At 37.5% G+C, this 23,782-nt stretch overlaps 1 protein-coding gene across 1 annotated transcript in view; it reads right to left on the bottom strand.

The window, feature by feature from the left end:
* The window catches only part of COL5A2 (collagen type V alpha 2 chain), a 136,683-nt gene that overhangs the window by 29,805 nt on the left and 83,096 nt on the right, over window positions 1–23,782 (bottom strand). The window contains exons 10-29 of the mRNA XM_008687250.2: window positions 22,775–22,828; window positions 22,327–22,380; window positions 21,128–21,181; window positions 18,190–18,243; window positions 15,590–15,643; window positions 14,624–14,668; window positions 14,024–14,077; window positions 10,718–10,762; window positions 9,578–9,631; window positions 7,334–7,432; window positions 6,953–6,997; window positions 6,737–6,835; window positions 5,476–5,529; window positions 5,139–5,246; window positions 4,003–4,056; window positions 3,311–3,409; window positions 2,126–2,179; window positions 1,178–1,276; window positions 752–805; window positions 556–609 (exon numbers count right to left, since the gene is read on the bottom strand). Coding sequence (XP_008685472.1) covers window positions 556–609; window positions 752–805; window positions 1,178–1,276; window positions 2,126–2,179; window positions 3,311–3,409; window positions 4,003–4,056; window positions 5,139–5,246; window positions 5,476–5,529; window positions 6,737–6,835; window positions 6,953–6,997; window positions 7,334–7,432; window positions 9,578–9,631; window positions 10,718–10,762; window positions 14,024–14,077; window positions 14,624–14,668; window positions 15,590–15,643; window positions 18,190–18,243; window positions 21,128–21,181; window positions 22,327–22,380; window positions 22,775–22,828 — 1,287 coding nt within the window. The remainder of the gene's footprint in view (window positions 1–555; window positions 610–751; window positions 806–1,177; window positions 1,277–2,125; window positions 2,180–3,310; window positions 3,410–4,002; window positions 4,057–5,138; window positions 5,247–5,475; window positions 5,530–6,736; window positions 6,836–6,952; window positions 6,998–7,333; window positions 7,433–9,577; window positions 9,632–10,717; window positions 10,763–14,023; window positions 14,078–14,623; window positions 14,669–15,589; window positions 15,644–18,189; window positions 18,244–21,127; window positions 21,182–22,326; window positions 22,381–22,774; window positions 22,829–23,782) is intronic.

Genomic DNA, 23,782 nt, shown 5'->3' with positions numbered 1-23,782 from the left:
CACTATATATTATCAATAAAATACAGTACAAAATATTTGTCAAAAATTTGTCAAAACATTTGTCAGACTGATTTTTCTCAACTGACACTTTTTTCAACACACAAAGATGATGAGGTAGCTTTTACCATCAACATTTTAAAGAAGTTTAAAATGAAAAGGCCAATCACTCCATTTAAAAAGGCAGAAGGTGCCAGCACAGGAATCAAAAGAAAAGATTATAACTGAAATTCTTTTTTTTTTTTTATTTTAAAGATTTTATTTATTTATGTGACAGACAGCCAGTGAGAGAGAGAACACAGCAGGGGAGTGGGAGGGGAAGAAGCAGGCTCCCAGCGGAGGAGCCCGATGTGGGACTCGATCGCGGAACACCGGGATCACGCCCTGAGCCGAAGGCAGACGCTTAACAACTGCGCTACCCAGGCGCCCCTATAACTGAAATTCTTCATTCCTGTACTTTCTTAGTTACTTCCCCTGAAACTTACTCATAAGTAAAGTCTTAAACAAACATCAGTGAAATATGCAATGTGAATACAGTCTAGCTGAAAGACCACATACCGGGGGGCCCACAGGACCAGAAGGACCAACTTCACCATCTTTTCCAGGAGCTCCCTAAAATCACACAGAGATACTATGTGAAGTGAGGCCACAAGACATTTGGATAATTTCATAGATAAATATGAAATATATACATATATTTATATTTAATTATTTATTTATTGTTCCCCCCTTTGGCAGAAAGAAGTTTAGTTACCCTCTGCCCAGGAACACCAGCATTTCCTGCCTCTCCAGGTTTTCCAGGGTCACCCTAAAGAAAAATTAGGAATAATGTTAAAATTCAATCAATTTGCTCAAAACATGCCTGCTTCAAGTGAGAATTATTATTATTTAATAATTTTTTTTATTATATTAGTCAACATACAGTACATCCCTAGTTTTTGATGTAAACTTCCATGATTCATTAGTTGCGTATAACACCCAGTGCCCCATGCAATACATGCCCTCCTTAATACCCATCACCAGCCTATCCCAATCCCCCACCCCCGTCCCCTCTGAAGCCCTCAGTTTGTTTACCAGAGAAGGGGGAATGAACCATGAGAGACTATGGACTCTGGGAAACAATCTAGGAATCAAGTGAGGATTATGATGAGATAGCAAACCTATTATACACTGTACTCACACTGCTACCTTTGGGGCCTGGAAGACCCATACTCCCAGGCTGCCCTCTGATTCCTATGGAGCCTGGAGGACCCGGCCGGCCGTCCTCCCCTGGAGCACCCTACAAAATTGACAGAAGCAAAGTAAGTTTTATGTAAATTCTCTCTAAATACTGTATTGCCCAAATCATCACTTGTCTTTCCTTACTTATAAAAATTATGTAAGTTTTAAATTATCCTTCACCTTTTACTTAGTGAATCAGAATAGTTGAGTGTTTAAAATAAAACTGCTGAAGTATTGTGAGTATTTAGAACAGAGATTTCACTCTTTTTCTATACACAAACCTCATCTTCACAACTCCTTACACTCTCATATTCATAGGGAAAAATTTTCTTTCTTTTGTAATTTACTCTAGCTTGCAATAATGAAAATTTGGTACTTCTATTTCACATTTTTGTCCTAAAGGAAGGGCCCAGAATATATGAGCTCTCAAAAGTCATATCTACCTATCTCCTAAACCTATACAATTGGGAGGATATCAAGAAATGAGAATGTGTCTACTAGACAAATTTGACCAATACTGGAAGAATACATAATTTCAACTTCTTCCACTGATGTCAGAGAAGCAATTTCAATCTCAAACACTTGTATCAATTAAATTTGATCCATTTTTGGTGAATTTTAAGATATGAAGATCCTATGAGTTTGCTTCAGCACTTTAAACGTATATATATCATCAGCATCCACCTGATTAGAAACATTAACCTCAAATAAATGTCTTCTCATTTAAGTTGTAGGTCTAGTGAGAAATATTAACGGTTGCAGACTTTTGTTTATTTATTTTAAGTAGGCTCCACATGGGGCTTGAACTCATGACCCTGAAATCAAAACCTGAGCTGAGATCAAGAGTTGGATGCTTAAACAACTGAGCCACCCAGGCGCCCTAAGGCAAGTTGTGTAAATTACTTACCAAAGGCCCAAGTTTTCCTTCAGGACCTTGAACACCAGGATTTCCTGTCAGACCCTGCAAATTAAAAGCCATTGTTATTTTGTTGCTGACTTGCAACTGAAGTAAAGATTCTAGAGACTAAAAGTAGCACTGTGTTAAAAGGATCCTCTTCCGCTTCGCAATGCCCACTCTCGATGGCCTTAGGCTCCTGTAGACAAACTCACAGGCCAATCATGGGCCTCGGCCAGCCTGGCTTGGGAAGGATGCAGGGCAGAAAACACAGCGCGCCAACGGGCAGCACCACATGGGACTCTTCACTGAGGGGAGCCCTCCCAGCACAGCCTCCCGCAGTGGAGAGGTCACGTGCGAGGAAATGAGTCTACATGGTGGCACAGGAGCCGCTCCGGCTTAGAAACCTCATGTAACCAGTATTTGTAACAGCACCTTGAATGTAGCATATTGATCCAGGCAAGGTGAATGTTACTAGTTACTCCAAACTCAGGACACCTAAAGCTAGGCCTCCCACCGGGTTTTTATAATTCGTAGTCCTCCAGTCCAAATGTGGTCTTACACTCAGGGGTCTTTTTTACTCTAAGTGATGCTGACTGCTCATTTAGCTAGCATTCTAACATTATCAGGTATCTAGGAAAGAATTTCTAAGAAAATGTCAGTTTCCCTGCAAAGAAGGAGGAGGGGCTATAATAGACTTTGACTCGTATACTTAACACTGGGTTCAAGATTATGTGGAGTCAAATGTATATTTCCATCCAACAACTTTTTGTATAATTCCTTTCTCTTTCAGGAACATTGTTGACAACTGAATATAAGAGGAATTCCACAGTCCAAATGAATTTACAAGTGACATTTGGTCAAAAGGAAATTTATCAGGAATTCTCTCTGCCAAAAGCCAAGTAAGTTACTTGTTAGCAAGTAAAGAAAAAATAAATATTGAAAAATGCATTTTCTTTCATGTCAAATGCAAAGCTATTAATGCATACTCCTTTGAGAATGGGAGACTAGAAATGACAGTATTTTCTATACATGATAAAAATAAAACCAGTATTTTGAAAATACTGAATCAGGTCAAAATTGTAAAAACAAAGAAATGCTCCCACTTGTCAAGACTAGTTCAATTAAAAAATCCTTTTCCCTAGGTTCTCAGGAGCAGTTCTCTTGGGTTGATGTAGCAAACAGCTTTGTTCTTACCCGAGCACCTGGCAGCCCAGGTTCACCTGGCCGTCCTGGGTCCCCCTGACCTCCTTTAGGTCCCGAAGAACCCACAGGACCCCTCTCTCCTTGAGCCCCCTGTTTCAATGCAAAGCAGAATGTGTCAGAAAAAAAAAAGAAAAAAAGAAACAGTGCAGGAAAATAAAAGCTAAGAAATGCAAAATTTATGTTTTACAAATCAAAGCACTAGTACACCATACAAACACCTTGTCAGGTAGTTACAAAGTTTTAAAAAGTGTCACTACATATTCTGTTCTCATTTGCCTTTTTTTAAAGAAGAGTGGTTTTTCATCATTAGCTAATGAACATTATGTTTTGATTATCACTCCGATAATCTAGATTTGGGAAAAAACACCAAAATTTTAGAGTCTAAATTTCTAAAGGAAAGTCTATATATTAGCTAAAGGAAAGGTGTATTATCTTTTCTTCTCAGCACCGTCCCTAGAAAGTCTGAAAACAAACTCCTTCATACTTCCAACCATCATCCTTCTCCTCTAGCCCTCTATAACAAAGAAACTGCGCAAGAGGGATTTGACGTTAGGCTCGACATCTGTGTCTGACTCGTTTCTGGATCTGTACCCATGTGGACCGAAGCTAGATCGCTATTCTGGACAATGGCATTTTTTGGAACACCAGCCACGTGAGTGTAGACATTGATGGGATAACCTCACCTTTGGTCCAGGTAAACCATCAGAGCCCGGAAAACCACGATTGCCAGGAGCACCCTACAAATGACCAAAACGTGATTCTTAATTGTTGTTGATGTTCTTGAAATGTATAATGAGTGGGTAATTTTTATTTTTAGTATTATAAAGTTTTAGGAGCCGTGATCAAGCCAACATGGCAATAGATAAGTATAAGGGGGAAAAAACACCTAAGTACGTGGAAGGAATTTTAAACTTTGGAGAATATATAAGTACTGAGCCAAAAATTATTCAAATTAAGAACTATACTGACAATTCATTGTAAAATTAAACATAGAGAAAAACAGATATTTAGATATGAGCAGCAAAGGACCGGCACCATCTACCAGGATCAAAATGTCAATGATAACATGTATTTGCAGTTGTCTTCCATGTGATGAACATTGCATTCTCTGAAAGTCTCTACAAATGTAAGGTGATAATGTTGTTGTCCCTTTCAGACCTATTTATACCCCAGCCACAGCAACCTCTTCTAATCTCTAAAATCACCAACCCTCCTGGCCACCTGGGCTTTGAATTTCCTGTTTCCTCTGCTAACAACATTCTTTCTCCCAAATTTTCTTGCTGACTCATCCTCATCTTCTGATGTCAGCTAAAATGCCATCTTCCCAAAGAATCCTGTTTCCTAACCACCTAATCTAATGTCACACTACTGTCATATACTCAACGTTATTCTCTACCGCATCACCTGTTATTTCCTAAGTGTGCACAGCACTTATTAAAATGTATAATTATATTTTTGTTTGCCTGTTGACTTGTTTATTATTTACCTCCCCACTAGAACAAGCTATTGTTTACTAGCCCCCACATGAAGGCTGGGAGCACAGCCTTCTTTTTCACTCAGTACCAATATATCAACTATATATCAATATATCAATGTATCGAACAGGCGGAGCATAGTTATTCAATCAGTAATAGTTGAATGAATGAATGAATGAATGAGCAATAATTAAACAGTTGGCTCCCTGAATTCACAATGATACTGAACCATGCAATGCACTTGCAAGCACTTCTTTTAACTGCTCTAGCTTTCCTTACTATCCCAAAACATACCCATGTAATTCCCACAACTCTAAGAATTTATTTTATTCTTCAAATTTTACCCTTTCTCCCATTGGGCCTGGAGGACCGACTGTTCCTGGATCACCTCGGGGACCTCTTTTGCCTTCTTCACCAGCTGGGCCTATTGGACCCTGAATACCATGTGGCCCCTATTAAAAACAGAAGGACAGTTACCAGAAGGAGTCATACTACAAGGGAGTTATAGTCAAAAGCTCATTTAATGAAATCAGTTACAAATTTGAAGCTATATTAAACTGTTTCATCCAAAGGTATATTTCTCATTGTTATTATTTGAAACCCTTGAGCATTTTGACCTGTGCACCCCTGGACAATATTCATGCTTTTCTTATCATTTAAACAAAACAAATGAAGCCTTACTGGTTCCCCTTTTGGACCAGCTTCTCCTTTGAAACCGGGAACTCCTGGATCACCCTAAAATAAAAGTATGAATAGTTATAAGAACCAAGATATTGAGCCAGTCCAACCTGCTTTAATTAATTATAGTAAATGAGCCTTGAAAACTTTCTGCAGCTGAGTCTGTATTATCATTTTTTTTAAATTTGCAAGTCTTGTAGAATGTATGTGAAATTTTATAAAATCTAGTATAATTAGCAGTTTGTCTATTTTACAGTGGTCTTCAAGAGACTTATTTTTAAAATCTTGTTTGTTTTATCATGCATACCAGAAAAATTAGAATTATTCAGTTATTCCAATTTGCTAATTAAAATTAGAATTAACAATGACAACTTCTACAGATAAATCTATTTCAGGTTTATTTTAGAAAATAGACTTATTTACGCAGAATCAAAATAATTTTATATTTATGTTCTCCTTATTGACAGTTTGACAACTTCAAATAGGGCATTTCATCTTTGCAGCATTCTGAGGTTTCATGTATATGTGTCTTTAAATACCAGTTAAACTTGTTGGAAACAGACTGCTAAATTGAGAACATGATAAAATCGAATGTAAAATATCAGCAACACTCATGTTTTAATAAATCTGTCACCAGCATTCAAAAGGATTTATTAGCATAACTAAGTTAGTTGGAACAGAATTCAAAGTATTTATTTTAGGTAAGACTAAGAAAGTTTTAATTTTTACATATCAAGTTAAAATATATAAGCCCAAATTCTCAATGTGTTTATTTCTTATGGGCTTATCATAACATTTTTTCTAATAAATAATTCCACAAAATATGAAAATTTCCTCAATATGAACAATATGGTGGGATCACACTTCAAGATAACTCAAGAAATGGCTGTTAAACCTATTTTTTACCAAACTGTCATTATAACCTCCACATTTCTTCACATTGGCTTGCAAAAATATTTCCATAATGGTTATTATTCAACTACTCAGAAAGTTCTATGAGGTAGACCATAAAGTCACGACCTTATTATTTTAAATAGAAAACCCACTAAAATCCCACACAATGCAGCAATGTTCCCCTTTGAATTTAAATCCCTAAACTGTACATTAACATTTCGCTTCCACTTTACAAAGATTCCTATCTTCAGCTGGCTTATTCAGATAAGTCACATTATCTGTGTTTCATTGCATCTCAGTGAATACTATTTTTCTTGGTGGTCTTAGTTGGATTATACTAACAGATGATAGTTATTTTAAAGGACATTACCGGTTGGCCTCGAATTCCTGGAGGTCCTGTGCTACCCTGAGGTCCTGGAGATCCAGGGGGCCCTGCTAAGCCAGGAGGACCAGAGGTCCCAGGAGAGCCCTAGCAGAGTGAAAGAGTGACATGATGAGCAGAGACCTGTGTAGAAGTCTATGGTCAACATCCAAAGGATTATGTCCATTTGAGCTTCACGTGGCATAAAAGCAGTTAGTTACTTACCGTTGGGCCTTTGGCACCAGGTGTCCCATCAGTTCCTACTGCACCCTAAAAGATACATGAAAAGTTTATAAGACATTAAGCCATATCTAGGGTGGTCTTTGGATGTCCACCCATATTCCAAAAGAAGGCAGAAAAGTATTGTAAAAAATCAACCACCATTACATTATAAAACTCACTTTTATAACTAATTCCCTTTTCCATAAAATAGATAAAATTTTGCAGAGTTGACAAGAGAAATGTGTTTTTTTTTTTAAATCAGTTGCAAACACTCATTCAGAATTCAAAGAAGATATATTAAAATAGATTGCCTTTGTTCTGATGTTACAAAAGGTGTCAAGCTTTCTGTTAAGAATATCATTCTCAAATGTACTAGGAACTTACAGGAAGACCTTGAGAGCCAACTGGACCTGGTGGCCCAGTTTCACCTCTTTGTCCTTGGGGACCTTCGGGGCCTCTTGCTCCAGTGGGACCTGCTTCTCCCTAATGGGGTACAAAAGAAATGTTAATTTAAGAAAAATATAAGTGTGGTGTGGTTCAAAGTTCATTGCTTATTTGGAGCTTTACATTTCATACTCAAGTATTTAAAGGGGTCATGAGCACAAACTGGTTTACAAGGGATGTGTGCCTAACCTAGCTTAAGGAGCGGGCTCACTTTCCTACCCCCTTGAGAGTGATGATGTCCATAGCATTAACAGCCAAGTGGTCAAGGTAACCTGATAGCTACTCTTATTTCAACCTGAGAGAGCGCTCCAGATAGTGAATAAAAGTACAGATGCCTAGTTAAGTTTTAATTCAGATAAATAACAAATAATTTAAGTATAAGTTTGTCCCAGGCAATATTTAGGCTACATCTATACTAAAAATTTTTATTTATCCAAAATTTAAACCTAAGTGGGTTTTTGTATTTTATACAACATATTAGGTCCCTACACAGATCTAATCCTAGAGGGACCAAGACCTGGAATTTTAGAACTAAAATTCTAAGCCTTAGAGTGTTCATTAGTGCCAATAAAACATGGAAAATCCCCATTGAATCCTTGAAATGCAAAGAACTGGATGTGGAAGTTTATTCTTCATCCGGAAAAACAGAGACCATGGAAGGATTTAACAGGTATAGCAGAGTCCTGGCCAAAAACAAAGATCTGGGAATTTTATGTTTGGGGGGGTGGGGATAGGGCAGGCAAACAATTTCTGAGAAAAATAGTTTCGCCAAGTCTTCGACTTTTTAAGCAGTTTTCAGTAGCCAACAGTCAGTGCTAGAAAATCCCAGGAGGAGAAGAAGGTATGCAGAGTGAACTGTTACACAAACTGCTATTCGAATGAGGTCTTAGCTAGATGCCACAGGAGTAGAAACCACTTTCTGCTAAGTCTTAGTTCTGGGCATTGCGAGTATTCTATCCTTAATTCTCTGGCCAGAGCTCAGTTTGAGAGTAGAGGGTCTCACATGAAGGGGGAAGGGATTTTCCATATTTTAATCAGGGAACACAGGGAGAAAGGGCCTTCATGGCCAGAGTCAGTAGCAGCAGGATTAGGACTTTGGGGAGCAGATCAGAAACAGAGGGGAACTCAAGTGCACAGTGAGTGCTCAGTGAATGAAGGACCGGTTAGTGAAATGACTTAAGGCGTTATTTTAAAGCAGCCACATCTCTGCAGCACAGAGTTTAAAGACAGTGTTAGAGACAGCCTGAAGAATAATTTGACTTGATGACGCTCACATTTCAGAGTATTTGAAATGTCAGCTATGGACTTTGTTGTTGTTGTTTGTTTCAAATAACAGTTCAAAGCCCACTTGAGTAGCACTCACAGGAAGCCTGGATCTAGATTGACAGCATCGTTTAACCTTCAGCGAAATTCCATGAGAAGACATGACTGAGAGAAGTGAGGTGAGTGCCATGGCCACAGTCATTTTTGTACAGCACCATCTTGTGAGTAAATCCCTTCTTTGAGATGAAGAAAATTATTGCCAAGGGGAAACTAGGTTTGAGGGGTCGTCAAATGTATTGTGTCGTTCAAAATTTGAGAGCAGTGTTCTGAATGTATTCACTAATATAGCTAATATAACCTTAACGACCTCCTACTATAATACTTGAATTTATCATCCAAAATACGGAAAGAACAAATTGTGACTCCCTACAAATGTAAATCATCCCAACAGAATACTTTAATCCATTCCTGTGTGGAAAGCCAAATAGCCTCCCTGCCTATTCCTTTAATGGGTTGTGTAAATGGTAGGGGCAGGGGGAGGAGTGAAAGCCAGCATTGTGTGAGAGAACAGCCTTTTAACAACCTCTGATTTATTTTAACCTCCTATTGTTTAGAACATTCTGCCATTTATTACCGCCAGCAGCTGTTACAATTGTCTAGGAGTTCTAACGCAACAGATTCTTTGATATTACAATTGTATGATTATCAGTAATCCTCTCTTAATTACATAGTGTTTAGTAATCTCATTTAAAAATTTTTTAAAGTTATTTTTTTCCCTACCACAATAGACACTGAGAATGCTCTAGGCTTTTTCCTTAGTTAAGCAACCTCCATACAATTAATGAAATGCCATTCTTCACTTTGGGATTCACATAGTCAAGTAATTCTTGTAATCAAGAGCTAAATATATTAACATTTTACCTTCATCCCAGGATTTCCTGGAAAACCGGATGATCCAGGTATTCCAAGAGGACCCTATTAAAAGAAATCAGAAAAGTGATCAGACATGTTTTTTAATCAATATCTAATTGAGTCATTTTTCATTCTTTGACAATATTCTGTATTTTGATGCATAAGAATAATCCACTTGGTAGTTTCAAATCACAAAGATAATGTCATTTTATTATAAGTACCTTCCAATATTGATATGGAATAGTGCTAAAAGCCATGTCCAGGTGTATTAAGCATTTGTTGTTGTGTATTAGAGAATAAGTCAGTCACAAACATAAATTGTTTGAAACAATTGTTTCTTGAGAAATGTACTTTCTTTGTGTTAACGAAGTAATACAATCTTTAGAAAGTTATGTTTTGTACCAAAATCCAGGACTGCACTTTATAAAAATGATGCTTAAGAATTTGAGTGATTTTCCTCACGCTTGTCACTATTCTCTATTTGGGAAGGCGTACATAGAGTTTAAATCATTGATTTAAAGGCCGGATTTAAAGGAAATGAGTGAGTATAAAAGAAATTCCATTCCAGGTTATCCTGATTCTTCTTTGAGGACTGTGTTGTAATTCCATCCGTTTTGCAGTAATAAAATCCCTTTTAAATTATACTTATTTCTTCTTCTTATCTTTTTGTTTTCTTTTTTATGAAGAACAAGGCAGGAAAGATCCTAAGGGCAAATAATTTCAAATCTGATTTACCCTCCTCATAGTTTCCTGAGCTTATCATGTTTTTTTCATCTATCCATCCTATAGACCATGCTATATTCTTGCTCATTTTATATACTCATCTTTCAAGACTTAGCTTGAAAGTCACTCCTCTTTAAGTCATCCTTGATATCTATCTGTATCTCCCTATAGGTATGGGTACAGGTAGGTTTCCATACTTGAACTTCAAATTACACTCTACAGCATAGCACTTAGCAATAGCATTACGCTACAATATTAATTGATATATCTCTCTTCCTTGATAGACAAGGCAGTTTCCAAAGATAAGTACTATGTGTTTACCACTTTTTTATTCCAAGTGTCTGGGACACAGTGAGTGCTCTGTAAATGTTAACAAATGTGCAAATGGAACAATAAATGAATGAATACAAAAGTAGTACAACTCACCATGGGCCCAGGTTTTCCAGGCATACCGTGTGTACCTCGTTGTCCCTAATTAGGAGCAAAAGAGACAAGATAAAATTACATTTGCTACAGTATTTGCTCATAATTCATTTGCTTTATAAAAATTCCCATGTTAAAAACTGAAGAACAAATATTATAGTTAACCGACAACAACCTCAACTGGGTCAACAGCAATAAAAATACATTTTTGTACGACGCTGATAAGGTAGTAATAAACACTTCCATCCTTACAACAATAACAAAGAAAAAGCAAGATTGAAAAAACGGAACTGATTAAACTGATCCTTTTTATCTGAATGTATGATCTTCAATCAAATGAGCTCAAAGACAATGAAATTGTGTACACTTCAGTCTTTCTAATAGATTAACTCAGAGGGGGAATGTGCTCCTTGGAAAAACAACAACAAAATAAAGTACACACACAGAGGAAATGAAGTAGTAGTGAGCGCTCTGGTGTCCATCTCGATCTTCCTTCAGCACTAAGTAATCATTCTACCACTGCTGAAAGTGCCGTAAGCTGATAGGGTATAGTTAAGACCCCCCCATGAACTGCCCTCAGCTAAAGAGTTAGCACTCCCGAGGTTATGCCTCTTCCAAGGTCAGTGCAGTAGAACAAAGGATTACCCCCCACCCCCATTCAAGACGAGTCTGACGAGCCATCCCAACCCCATAGTTCTCATGGAACTGAGGACTCATGGAGACTGGGGTCTTTGTTGTAATCGTAATCCAGCTTAAATTCTCCCTGTGTCACACCCTGCTTTTTATTCATTTCTTCACAAATGTAGCTTGAGAGCACTCCCCAATAAATTTCCTGCACACGTCTTTGCTTTGATGCTGTTTCCTAGGAAACTTGACCTGACACCCTAATACCATTGGTGCCAGGAGAAGTACAAGAAAGCAGACTCGAAAATGGAAATTTAAAGCTGGATTCCTCACTGACCAGCTCGTGATAGATGAAGTATGACTCACTCTTGACATCCTGTGGTGATGCAGCAATAAATATTGTCTCCAGTGGCAAACTGAGATAGGGCACAAGTGTAAGAGAAAGGGCTATGGGTTCAATAGCTCAGGCACTTGCAAAGGATTCGACGAAGTAGCAATTATAAAATTAACGGAATTGCATAGATCTTGTTGAATGAATACATTGGAGAAAGACAACGAGAGGCTAATGGTGATTTATCGTCAATATGAGACTCCTTGGAAGCGCTGTAAAATATTGTCATCTTCCACAATCAGAGGGAAGAAAAAGCTGAAGATTGGGCCCAGGTCTTGATAAAGCTTCAAGAGCTCTTGAGAAGGTTGAATTCTAAAACATAGAAAGTCTGGTATGCCCTATGGTCAGGGCTCTTGATTAGGAGGAATGAAGTTTGGTACTGGGATAGCTTAAGAACTTTGAAATCTCAACTCTGAAGTCTGTGGGCCTGTAGAAATTCCCACCATTCCCACCATTAACAGGTTTTTCTTCCTTGCTTAAAGATAATGCAGAAGCCTCAACTTTACCAGACAACATATGCTGCCACCACCACCACCTGTTCCTGCTGCTCAGCCACCAGATCAATACTTAGCCTCAAGTCACAAACTAACTGAGCTGAGGAAAAGCTGCTTTTTTTTAAATATTTTATTTATTTATTTGACAGAGAGAGACAGCCAGCGAGAGAGAGAACACAAGCAGGGGGAGTGGGAGAGGAAGAAGCTGGCTCTTAGCAGAGGAGCCTGATGTGGGGCTCAATCCCAGAATGCTGGGATCACGCCCTGAGCCAAAGGCAGACGCTTAACAACTGCGCCACCCAGGCGCCCTGGAAAAGCTGCTTCTGATAACAGAGGGAAGATACACACCAAAGGAGCTATGAGTCCTTACATCACAGAGAGGCAGAATCCAAAAGAGAATGTGTGGGAGTAGGTCCTGAGGGTACTACATAGTGAGGGAAAGGACATAAGGTGGAGAACTTTAATAGTACAGAAATACGCTCCCATGATACACATTTAACACTCTGATAAAGACTCTGAAAAATGGTGTTAATATGGGAGATGCTTCTTAGAAACTTAGAGGGATGGCCCACACTCAGGGAGGTAGAAATGCCAGAACTGCCTTGGCAGATAGTAGAATAGAGCACAGAGAAGTGAACATAAGAGATTGGATATACCGTATAAGGATGGATAAGCAACAGCTGACTATACTCTACAGTATTTTCTGCATTTCCAGAGGACACTTTGTCTTCAATGGGATAAGCAAGGGCCTATTGAGAGGGTCTCACTTCTCCCCAATCAAGGCCCTGACTTTGGTACTATAGAGAAACTCGAAGGTGGTTGTCTTCTATAGCAAGGGGTAATAGTAGGGGATGTTGTAAACCTGGGATTCCTAATACTAATGGGGATGATAAGATCTCATAATGATAGAGGCTAGGTACAGTCCTTAATTGTCCAAATTAAAGCAGGTGCAATACAATGAACTGCAAGGTTGAAATATTAGCAAGTATAGCCTAACCTTTAGGGAGCTGTGAAGAGAATCAACTGAATATGCCCCCTACCTAGCTAGGTTCAAGGTACATAGGCAGACAGCAAGGGCATTTCTCAATCTATACATTTAAAATACAACAAAGACAGGGGTGCTTGGGTGGCTCAGTAGGTCAAGCATCTGCCCTTGGTTCAGGTCAGATCTCAGGATCCTGGGTTCGAGCCCCAAGTAGGGCTTCCTGCTCATCGGGGCGCTTGCTTCTCCCTCTCCCTCTGCCCCTCTCCTCTGCTTCTGCTCTTGCTCACACTCTCTCTATCATGAATAAACAAAAAATGTGTAAAATAAATAATAAAATAAATCAAAGACAGATGATCAGGAAACTCAGCTCTTTAAACAGGGTACACTCATAGTACTTAACTTTTAGGATGGTGATGAATATGAAATAAAGCATGGACGAATGCTTGGCATATAATAACTGCTTAATAAAAAGTACCTATTATCATAATTTTATTACTATTCCAAATTTTATATTTTTTCCATGAACTATATTCCATGCTGCTATAGGTTTTTATAATTTTCTTAACTTTGGTATTAATATAAGTAGGCAACAAATGTACTGTGGTTATATAAGACGTTAACATTAACAGAAGCTAGATGAAAGGTGCACAGGAACTCTCTATACTATCTTTGCAACTTTTCTGTAAACATAGATTTATTTCAAAGTAAAAAGCAAAGATAAAAAGTGAAAAATTAAAAAGTAGGCAACCAGTACTATATTCTCTTTTAAAAAACATATTCAGTTCATTTGAGAGAGTTGAAATACACATACTTACAGGAGCCCCCTGTGGCCCAAGCCTCCCTCTTTCTCCTGGCATTCCCCTTGGACCCTACAGACGAGAGAGAAAAAACACCTTTGAAGCATCTTCTTCGAATTCTAAGGTAGTTTGACTACATCACTCAATTCAATTGAGACTCAATATAATTGACCACCAAACAATAGTATTTCTAGGGGCAACTTTGGGTTTGAAAAAAACCTCCACTTGTGTGGATTCATAACCTACCGCCTCTTACCTAAATAGATTTCACTTAATGTAGCTATAATGGGCTAAATATACAATAATCCTGATTTGAACACTAACTATAGAAAAAGAATAAGAGCATTCAATGGTTAAGAAAAACCATGAAATGCAAAAAGCCTTTTCTATCCAAGGGGTGCAATTCTCTGGATGTGCTTATCTGTCAGCTGGTAATCAAGATTACTTCATCAGCTAACATATTTTCTCCATGTCATTTTGTTTTTCATTTAAACATTCTCTTAATATAGTCTAAAAAGAAAAAAAAAAATAAAAAATAAAAGAAAGAAGAAAAAAATCCACACAAGAACAACACCAAACCTAAACAAAACAAACCCAAAGAATTAAATTGATACATACCAGTGGACCCATGGCACCCATTGGACCAGTAGGGCCAGCTTCACCCTAAAGCAAAAATGAGATTACATTATAGTATGAAAAGCCTACAGCTGATATTCACATCACTGTTTCCATGTGTGTGTCATTTTAAAAGTATATTTTCAAACTGAGCATTTGAAAGGCATACTTGAAATGAAGGACCTCAAAATTCTGTTGTTTTACTTTTTCTCAAAATGCAATGGCTATAAAAAAAGTATATAAAAAAAGTATAAAATAAAAGTGAGGATGTAAACAAGATTGATGAAACTATCACATCTGTTCACATTAATTAGTATCAAAAAAGTAGTTATATGTTTATGAATGATAATACTTTAGCTCAAGTAAAACTTTACAAAGCTAAAACTAACATTCCTTTAAGATCTATTATAGGAAGTTTAAAAATAAAATAAAGCCAATGTATACACACACACACACACGCGCGCGCGCGCACACACACACACACACACACACACACACACACATATCTCACATGATGCTTCCCACTAAATTATGGTCTCTCTCTCTCTCCTGAAACATAAACAATCTTGGGAAGAAACAATGGCCAGAAGGCCTGGAATCAAAAAGGTACTAAATAATAGAGCTAATAAACTACCTAAACCTCTCAGATATTTTTGAAGAAGAAAAAAGAGCGAATGTGTTTTAGAGGGTGAATTCATAGTACCATCTTCATGTAAGGAAAACACCCATCCTACACTGGCAGAAACCCAGTGTCATGATGCCTATTCTTGGTGGCAAAGTTAAGCCATGTCATGTATCCTGCCAAATCTATTGCCACTCATCTACGAAAAATTATATTTATCTACTCAGCTATCTCTTTTTCATACTCCTCTTTCCTCCAAAAGTTAAGGGGGTTCTGAAAAGTTGGTAGGCACTTGAAGCAAACCAAAAATGCAATGGTGAGGTTAGATTTAGGTTTTATACAGTTACCTTGGAACCAGTTGCTCCTACTTCACCTTTAGGGCCTTCAAGACCTTTGTGTCCCTAAGGAGAAAAATATAAATTTGTATTTTTCTGCTTTTTTAATTCTCAGATGTGTAAAAGAAGAACCAAAAATAAGCTCACAGAAAGTGCCTTATAAAAACAGATATTTAAAGTTGTTACCCAGAATGTTTCCAAATTCTCAACATTTTTTGAAAGCCTATTCAAAGAAAATTAAAATAGCATTCTTAATTTGCAATGTTCTCACTTTTCAGATTTTTGTGACTTCACAGAAATTTAATCTATAGCTACAAATGAAAAACCTATAGTGGTTTTAGAGAAGACAAGTAATTGTGGAGTTTATACAGTTATAGAATATGGATTATAGCTAGGCATGACATTCAGAATAATTAATAACTAGTACAGCAGCAAGCGTTCTAATCAGAAGCTCAACTACTCCAAACAGAAGCCAGCCAGTATATACTTATCAAATATCAGCCATGCTTTCTGATAGATGATAGATTGATAGATAGATAGATATGAAATTTCTTTTTTTTTTTTCCGGAATTTTGAGATCTTTTTTCATTTGAGGGTAAACCTTAATGCTATTAAATTCACAAATATGCTAATCCAAATACCCGATTTTATTTATCTAAAACATATAGCAAACATACAAATACCTATTTTCTCCACATGTCAGAGCCCATTCATTTCATGGTTTGGAAATGCAGAGAATAGATTCCCCTTAAACTGCAAGTCAGCAAGTATTTCTGTACAGCTAACTATAGCAAAATTCACACAAAATAGTAATTAACAGCAATCTTCTTTACTTGTTAACTCACAAGGAAACAGCTTCAAACTGCATTTTGTTAAAGTTTCTGTACTACAATGTAGAAAAACTGAATGACACAAACATTGAAAAGTTAAAAATCTCTTAACGTTTTATTCCTGGCACCACGACCACAATTTACAGGCAACATACCTGATATAATGAAACAAAAAAGAAAAAGCTATAACAGATAAAAGACCTCATCCAATTGACACCACACTGCATTAATCAATAGCTACACTGTTTGCAAACTGGGGCGATGACAGCCCTGAGCAAGAAGGGTTTCCTGTTGAAGCTGCAGTAACTTCTCTGACAATGAATCACCGTTCCTTCTGTGGCAGAGTTCTACAGTTCCTCTAATGCATTTGGGATGACTGTCTCAAAGTAACCTGCAGCTTTCCTGACAACTGCTCACTCTCTCTCCTGCTAACAACTATAGCCTTTTCTTCTCAGTTTTTTTTAGAACCTCCTGCTACCATATCCACCACTTCTACTGCCAGATCCATAACCACCACAATAGGGACTGCCCGAGCTTCTGCCACCAACACTGTTCCCCTTCATTGGTCCATAATTTGATTGCTGTTGTCCACTATAATTTCCAAAATCATTATGGCTCCCACCATCGCCATAGTTACCTCCAAGATTTCTTCCTTCATTGAAACCATCATATCCTCCACCTCCACCATATCTGCCTCCTTAGTGTCCACTAGCACCATAGCCTCCTCTACTACTATAACCAGGACCACCACCATCGTTGCTACCATCATCCCCAAACCCATCACATCTACCATCACCTCCTCCCTAACTACCTTTGCTCCTACCATCTTCACCCCATAGCCTCGTCTTCCACCAAAGTTTCCTCCATGACCCATAAAGTTGCCAGATCTACCTCCATGACCTCTTTGTGATCCAGCAGACTGCATTTCTTTCGAAAGGACCTTTTCCACTTCACAGTTATGCCCATTAATAGTGTGGTATTTCTGAACAACAATTTTATCAACTGTATCATGATCATTAAAAGTTACAAAAGCAAAGCCTCTCTTTTTTCCAGGCTGCCTGTCTTCCATTACTTCTATGGTTTCAATCTTGCCATACTTTTCAAAGTAATCTCTCAGATTATATTCCTCTGTACCTTCTTTAATACCACCGATGGAAATTTTCTTCACTGTTAGATGGGCACCAGGCTTTATAGAATCCTCTCTAGAAACAGTTCTCTTGGTTCCATGACACACCCTTCAACCTTGTGTGGTCAAGCACACATTGCTGCTGCAATGGAGGTTTTACCTCCATTTTGAGTGATATGTAAATTCTATATATGTACATAACATATAATAATTACATATTAATTATCTTGAGTTATAAAGAGAGAAGCATTCTATGGCCTTCCAGATCCAGGCTGCCTGGGCCCCTCCCATTATCTAGTGCACTCTCTAGTATCATGTCACTTATTCCACTATGTAGTCATTATGTCTTTGAGTAATTGTAACCCTCATTAGCCTGAAGCTGAAGGCTATGGATTTTTCTTGTTCATCACTGTGTCCTCTTCTGTAGTACAGTATCCAGCATATAGTAAGGACACAAAATATATTTGTTTATAGAATCAAATGAAATTCAAAGGAAATATAAAAAAGTATTGTGAATATTTTAACCACAGATGAATACTGAGACCATGGCCAGCTAAGGACAACTGACAAATAGAATTGTAAAGATTTGGAAGGTAATGCTCCCAAGACCCTACTTAATAAGCCATAGTATCTGAAAGGATTGCAAAGGAACTTACTCGGTGACCCTTCAGGCCTGGAAGACCAGGAGCCCCAGGAAACCCTCGAGCTCCCTGTGAAAAAAAAATAGGTAAGACATCTGAGCGTCATTAATAAGAATAGGAAATTGTTTAATATAATTTTTGTTTCCAAAAAATCTAATACTATAGTTTTTTAAGCAAAATACCAAAGAAGAGAAAGGAGCAATATACTTTAATCTGTCAAAATACACCTAGGTGATCAAAATTAGCAAAGCAAACTCACTGTTAGGAATGGAAACATGACTTACACAAAGACGTTGATTAGTGCCAGGTATTGATTTGATGACATTTTCAAACACTGTATTATAAGTAGTAGCAAAAAACTAAACAACATAAAACAAAAACCCAAACGAACAAAAAACAGGAAAATAAGCCTGAGTCAACATGTTCAATGTCGGAATCAATTAGATCAATGTATGTGGAAAAAAGTCAGGGAAGGAACTTAAGGAAAACTATGCTTTCTCTATATTGTACTTTACTTGTGGTAGAAGTATAAATACGTCTGTACATGTCAACATGTTTTATTTTCCCTGAACTACTAAATATTGGCAGCAGAATAGGATTAGAAAGATCACATTAAGATGTGATCAAAAATTTATTTTAAGTAAAATCTTCAGGAGAAGCTTTATGGATCTGTGATTGTTTCAAAGATAACTGAAGAAATGAAATATCCAACAGAAGGGTTGGTCAAGAAATATGGAGAGAACAAGTTGGATCCTAGACTCAATAATTCCTTAATTTATGCTAATTTTATGCATCTTCCACCTAAGCATAGTAAATTATGAAACAATAGAAATCAAACAGAAAATTAAATCCAAATGGTATGACTATTTGAAATGATGCTTGCAACTTTTTCCTTATACCCTCTTAAAATAGATAAGGAACCAGTGACTTAATTATTCACTTATTCTCATTGTGTACATTAATTTGGTTTTGAATTGAAGGCCATTACCACTGGCACCAGTAGACTGAGTACACTGATAGCGTAGATCAATGTATCAATTATTATCAATTATTACTATTAATCTGCATATCCCTGGCACTTAGCCTTGTGCCTGGTGAGTGGGCAGTTAATGAATAATTATTGAATAAACAACTGAAGAAATGGTTTAACATTTCTCTTAACACTCATAGCACTTTTCCTAAACCTTTCCTAAGGAACTTCTCTTGTGCTAACACAATCTTAGACAAATGGCAAAATCTTCTGTTCTGTACATCATTGCCTTCATACATGTGTACTAAATACTCGGTAAATGAAATTCATACGATAAAAGCAAAAATGTTTCTGTAGTGCTTTAAGGAGGGGTTATAACAGTCAGGGCACATCAAACCATGTTCTCTGAACAAATAAAGTTCCACTAATTCTTCTGTTTACACAGCCCTGCTTAGGAATCCCTAAGATTCCTTCAAGAATTTCCTTTAAGTTTGTCCACTGGACTACTCCCCTTTACTGATATTTGTTCCCCTTCTTTCCTGAGCAGGAAACTCCATACACTCAGCCTATAGGAGAATTACTGAGCTATGCTAGTTCAAATAATTAGTGAACTTTGAGTTTTCGTGGTCTGCAAGAGAATTCTCATGTGATTACATATCTCTAATACAACAAGAAAATGAACCAGATGTGCCAGTACTCATAAAATTTTCTCTTTCTGCTGACCCGAGACTGTCATCACACCCCAACCACATGTGTTGTTGCACAGAACTTGCAGAGTGCATCTGTGACATGCTGGCAGGGCCTGCTTCCTCCCCACGGAGGGCCCACACTGAGAGGATGTGCAAGAGTGCAGCAGGATGGAACGTTCGAGCCTGGATTGGCTGACGTGGACATCTGTGCTAATGACTAAACCTCATGCCTTTGTCTGCATTGACTACCCAGGCTGATGGGGGAGGAAAGGGAAGAGAGAGAGCAGAGAGCTAGGGAATACGTATTATATTTGAAACTAAATAATCCTTGGAGCCCTATAAGTTCCCTTAAAAGATGAGCACTCATTTGTTTAAAAAAAAAATCCCAGCATTGAACTTCATCAATTTTCAGGAAGTAAATGGAGAATAATTCAGTACTGCTGGTTGTACTGAGTGGAAGAAACATTAGAAAAGTATAGGAAATGTAGGAGGTAGAAGGTTGAATCCAGTTAGGGGTTGTCAGACAAGGAGAAACTTTAAAAGCAAGAATGTTGAGAGGATTTTTGCTCACTTATCTCTAATTTTCCCCATTGCCTGTGTAGCATATCCTAGGAGAGGGCCTATCAAAGTAATGTGAGTAAGGATGGAAAGGTGGGTTCAGAGAACGGCCAAGTGGCCCAGGTCCTGAATTCTGGTGGAGTGTGTTACCAGAGACAGGTCCCTGTAGTAAGCCAAGGGGGGGGGGGAGGGGGAATAGCTAGTTTAGGAGTGCTGGCCATCAGTGTATCTCGTCATAAGATTTTAGGGTCCAGAACATCGATCAAGAATTTCAGCCAGAGTGAGGGTTTGAGGAGCAGCCAAAGAGGCATCCTGTCCATAATTTATTGTTCCTAGCATATAAAAAAAAAATCAATAAACTCTCAAGCTGTTCTTTTTGACACGTGAACAATACAAATTAAAAATATTAAAAAGACAAATGGGATCAGGAATTTGTGAAATAGAAATAGGTCAGGTTGGTGACTTTGTAAATGTGACACTCAGTTTGGAGAGTATTCGTGTTAGGTTATGAAATAATTATCTAGCTCTGGGAGGATTATTCATATAGTGCCAATACAAAACAGGAAATTGGAATTAACTATCACTCTGGCAAAATGTACTGTTTCACAATGACAGAAGGGAACATATCTTGGTGGTAGTGTCTAATGCACATGTATATAACATGTAAGGTAATTTTAATGTTCTTTACTTTTCAAAGTTTGCCTCTATGGCATTGTATCGATAAGTATAAACTTACCGGAGATCCTGCAAATCCCACTTCACCGGGATTTCCATTTCTACCAGGTTCACCCTTTAAACAAACAAACAAACAAACAAGGTGAGGGGGAAGCAAAGAGAATTAGAATGTTCCCTTCTGAGACTAGATGACAAGTCAATTGCAGATAAAAGTCTTTTTTAGAAAGCTCATGCCCCACCCCCCCACAAAAGAAAGCTCATGCTCAATGTTCTAAACAGTATAAAAGTGAGACTGGCTCTATTTCTGATGGCAATCTATTACAGCAAGTCAGTTGTGAAGGTTTCATTAATATATCTGGAAAGAAATTAATATAAATTATACTCATCTGACCTAGCTCACCTTTTTACGAACATCAGAATTTACACACCCATACATATACAGGTATATGTTATGAAATTCTATATCAACATATGGTACTGAATTAAAACAGTTTCTTAGAACACTAATAGTCATTTCTTTTCTTGTGATAAAATAATTAAGAACTACTAGACATATTTTCTTTATGACCAAATTCAACACAATCTGCTTAAATAAATCTCTTTGAAACACAAAGAGAAAAAAAATATTTACTTGGTTTAGTATCACACAGAAATTAATGGTTTACTCATGATTTTATCCTCAACTTTGGTACAACTAAGAAAAAAATCCAGAAAAGCAAATATGTTTTTGTATTCTGTTCTTAGATCATGTGTTATTACTGTTAAAACCTGAAGTTGAGTCTTAACTTTAAAAATCCAATTGAAGAAATGGCTTTTTCAGCACTGGAAAGCAATATCGGCGCTATACTATTAATACATTAAAAAAATTCCATTTAATGAAGACCTCATAATGATGTTTTGGCATCACAGCAATGTCTTTTTCTTTAAGTTTACTTCAGAGGTTCCACCAGCAAAAGCGGTGGTGATTGTGACAGCAATTCTAGTATCTTACAGACAAATCACAATGGAAAGGGGTGGGGCAGGGCGGGGGAGGGGGGTGTGCAAGGAAAAAGCCAGAACCTAATAATATAAAACCATCGAAATTAAGAACACTTTCAGATTTTTATAAAACTACACTCTGAGTTCTCCAGTTTTACGTGTGTTTAATGAAAGCTAAAAGTGAGGAAAATAAATGGGGAGTTAATGAATAATATCCATGTCAACACTGTGCCTCCTTCTTAACCACGGCATCTCAAAGCAGAATGAAGGCAGGCAGCTTACATCTTCACCAGGTTTTCCAGGAGGGCCCTCTGGTCCACGTGCACCTATTGGACCCTAATAACAAAGCAAAATGAAAGGGAAAAAATGAATATTTACTTATATTTGCCTATACCTACCAATGATATAATCTAAAATATTCTTGAGACAAATGAAAAATATCAGAGAAAATAGCTTTATTTATATTCTAAATTTTATGTTGCATGCCTCAGATTATGTACTCAAAGGAAAAAATTTTAATTTCACAAATGCAAATATCTCAGCATGGTCTGCTAACCATATTCAAAGCTTCTGAATTTAAATACTCTGCCACAAGGCACATAATACAGGCCTCCTGAACTGGACTCTAACTTCTCACTGCGTTAGGAAAGAGCTGACAAAATAAATAGCTCACGGCATTATGACGGTGCACCCATCTTTGACTGGGGCTACGTGCTTACGTGACATTTACCATTGGTCCAGGTTCCCCAGGTTCGCCAGGAGGTCCTGTAGGGCCAACGCCACCCTGAAATTGAGAACAAATTATGCAAATAAATATAATTATATGTAAATTATATATACAAACCAAAGAAAAACAGAATGCTAAATCATATATTCCTGCAGGATAGTCCAGTTGCTTAAACTGCTGGCTCCACCACTTTCCAGCCCTGTGACTTTGAGTGAGTTACTTAATCTCTCTAAACCTCAATTTCCTACTCTGTGAAATTAGAATAATAATGCTACCTACTTCATTAGGCTGTTATAACTCTCTCCATAACAAATGCACGCTGAGAACCTAGAATAGTGCTGGCACAGAGTGAATGTCCCATCAGTGGTGGTTATCATCATGATCGTGGCCATCACCTTCCTTATCACCAACTACGGCTTCTATTCACAAAGGGCAGTAATATAAAATGGCTTGAAGTAAGACTCCACACACATGAAAATGACAATATGAGATCTTTGACAGAGCTAAGAATTCTTTTTTCCCCTTTCTTTTGAAAAATTATTTCCTGCTGCCTGTCAAATCACTACAAAAATTAAAACAGTGCTACACTATTTTATTGGTATTTGATATGCTATAGAAAGAAAGTATAGTATTATATTCTTTTAAAAATCCATGGAGTGATTACCTTGACTGTGGTTTCTAACACCACATGGCGGTAGCCTTCTATGATCTGATTTCACAGCCCTCAGAGTTAGCGCATAACCAATTAGGAGCATTTTCATTATGACATGAGGTAATGATCTGTTATTTCAGAAGCAAAGGCATATAAAATTCCTTTGTATCAGAGGCCGGTCGCATAAAGAAACCAGATGATAAAACTTTAGCCCCACGCAGAAACTTTGAAAAACATGCTGCATATATTTCTGAGTAAAAGTTAATTGAATACAGCGTGTTCAAAGTGAGCATTACAATATGAAATTTAAAGGCCAACCGAAAGCACTCATGTCACAGAGACCTTATTTGTATTTGTTT

This window comes from Ursus maritimus, unplaced genomic scaffold, assembly GCF_017311325.1.
Source record: "Ursus maritimus isolate PB19 unplaced genomic scaffold, ASM1731132v1 scaffold_1, whole genome shotgun sequence".
NCBI lineage: Eukaryota > Metazoa > Chordata > Mammalia > Carnivora > Ursidae > Ursus > Ursus maritimus.
The sequence above is the reverse complement of the archived record's forward strand: the minus strand, read 5'-3'. Positions and strand labels throughout refer to the sequence as shown.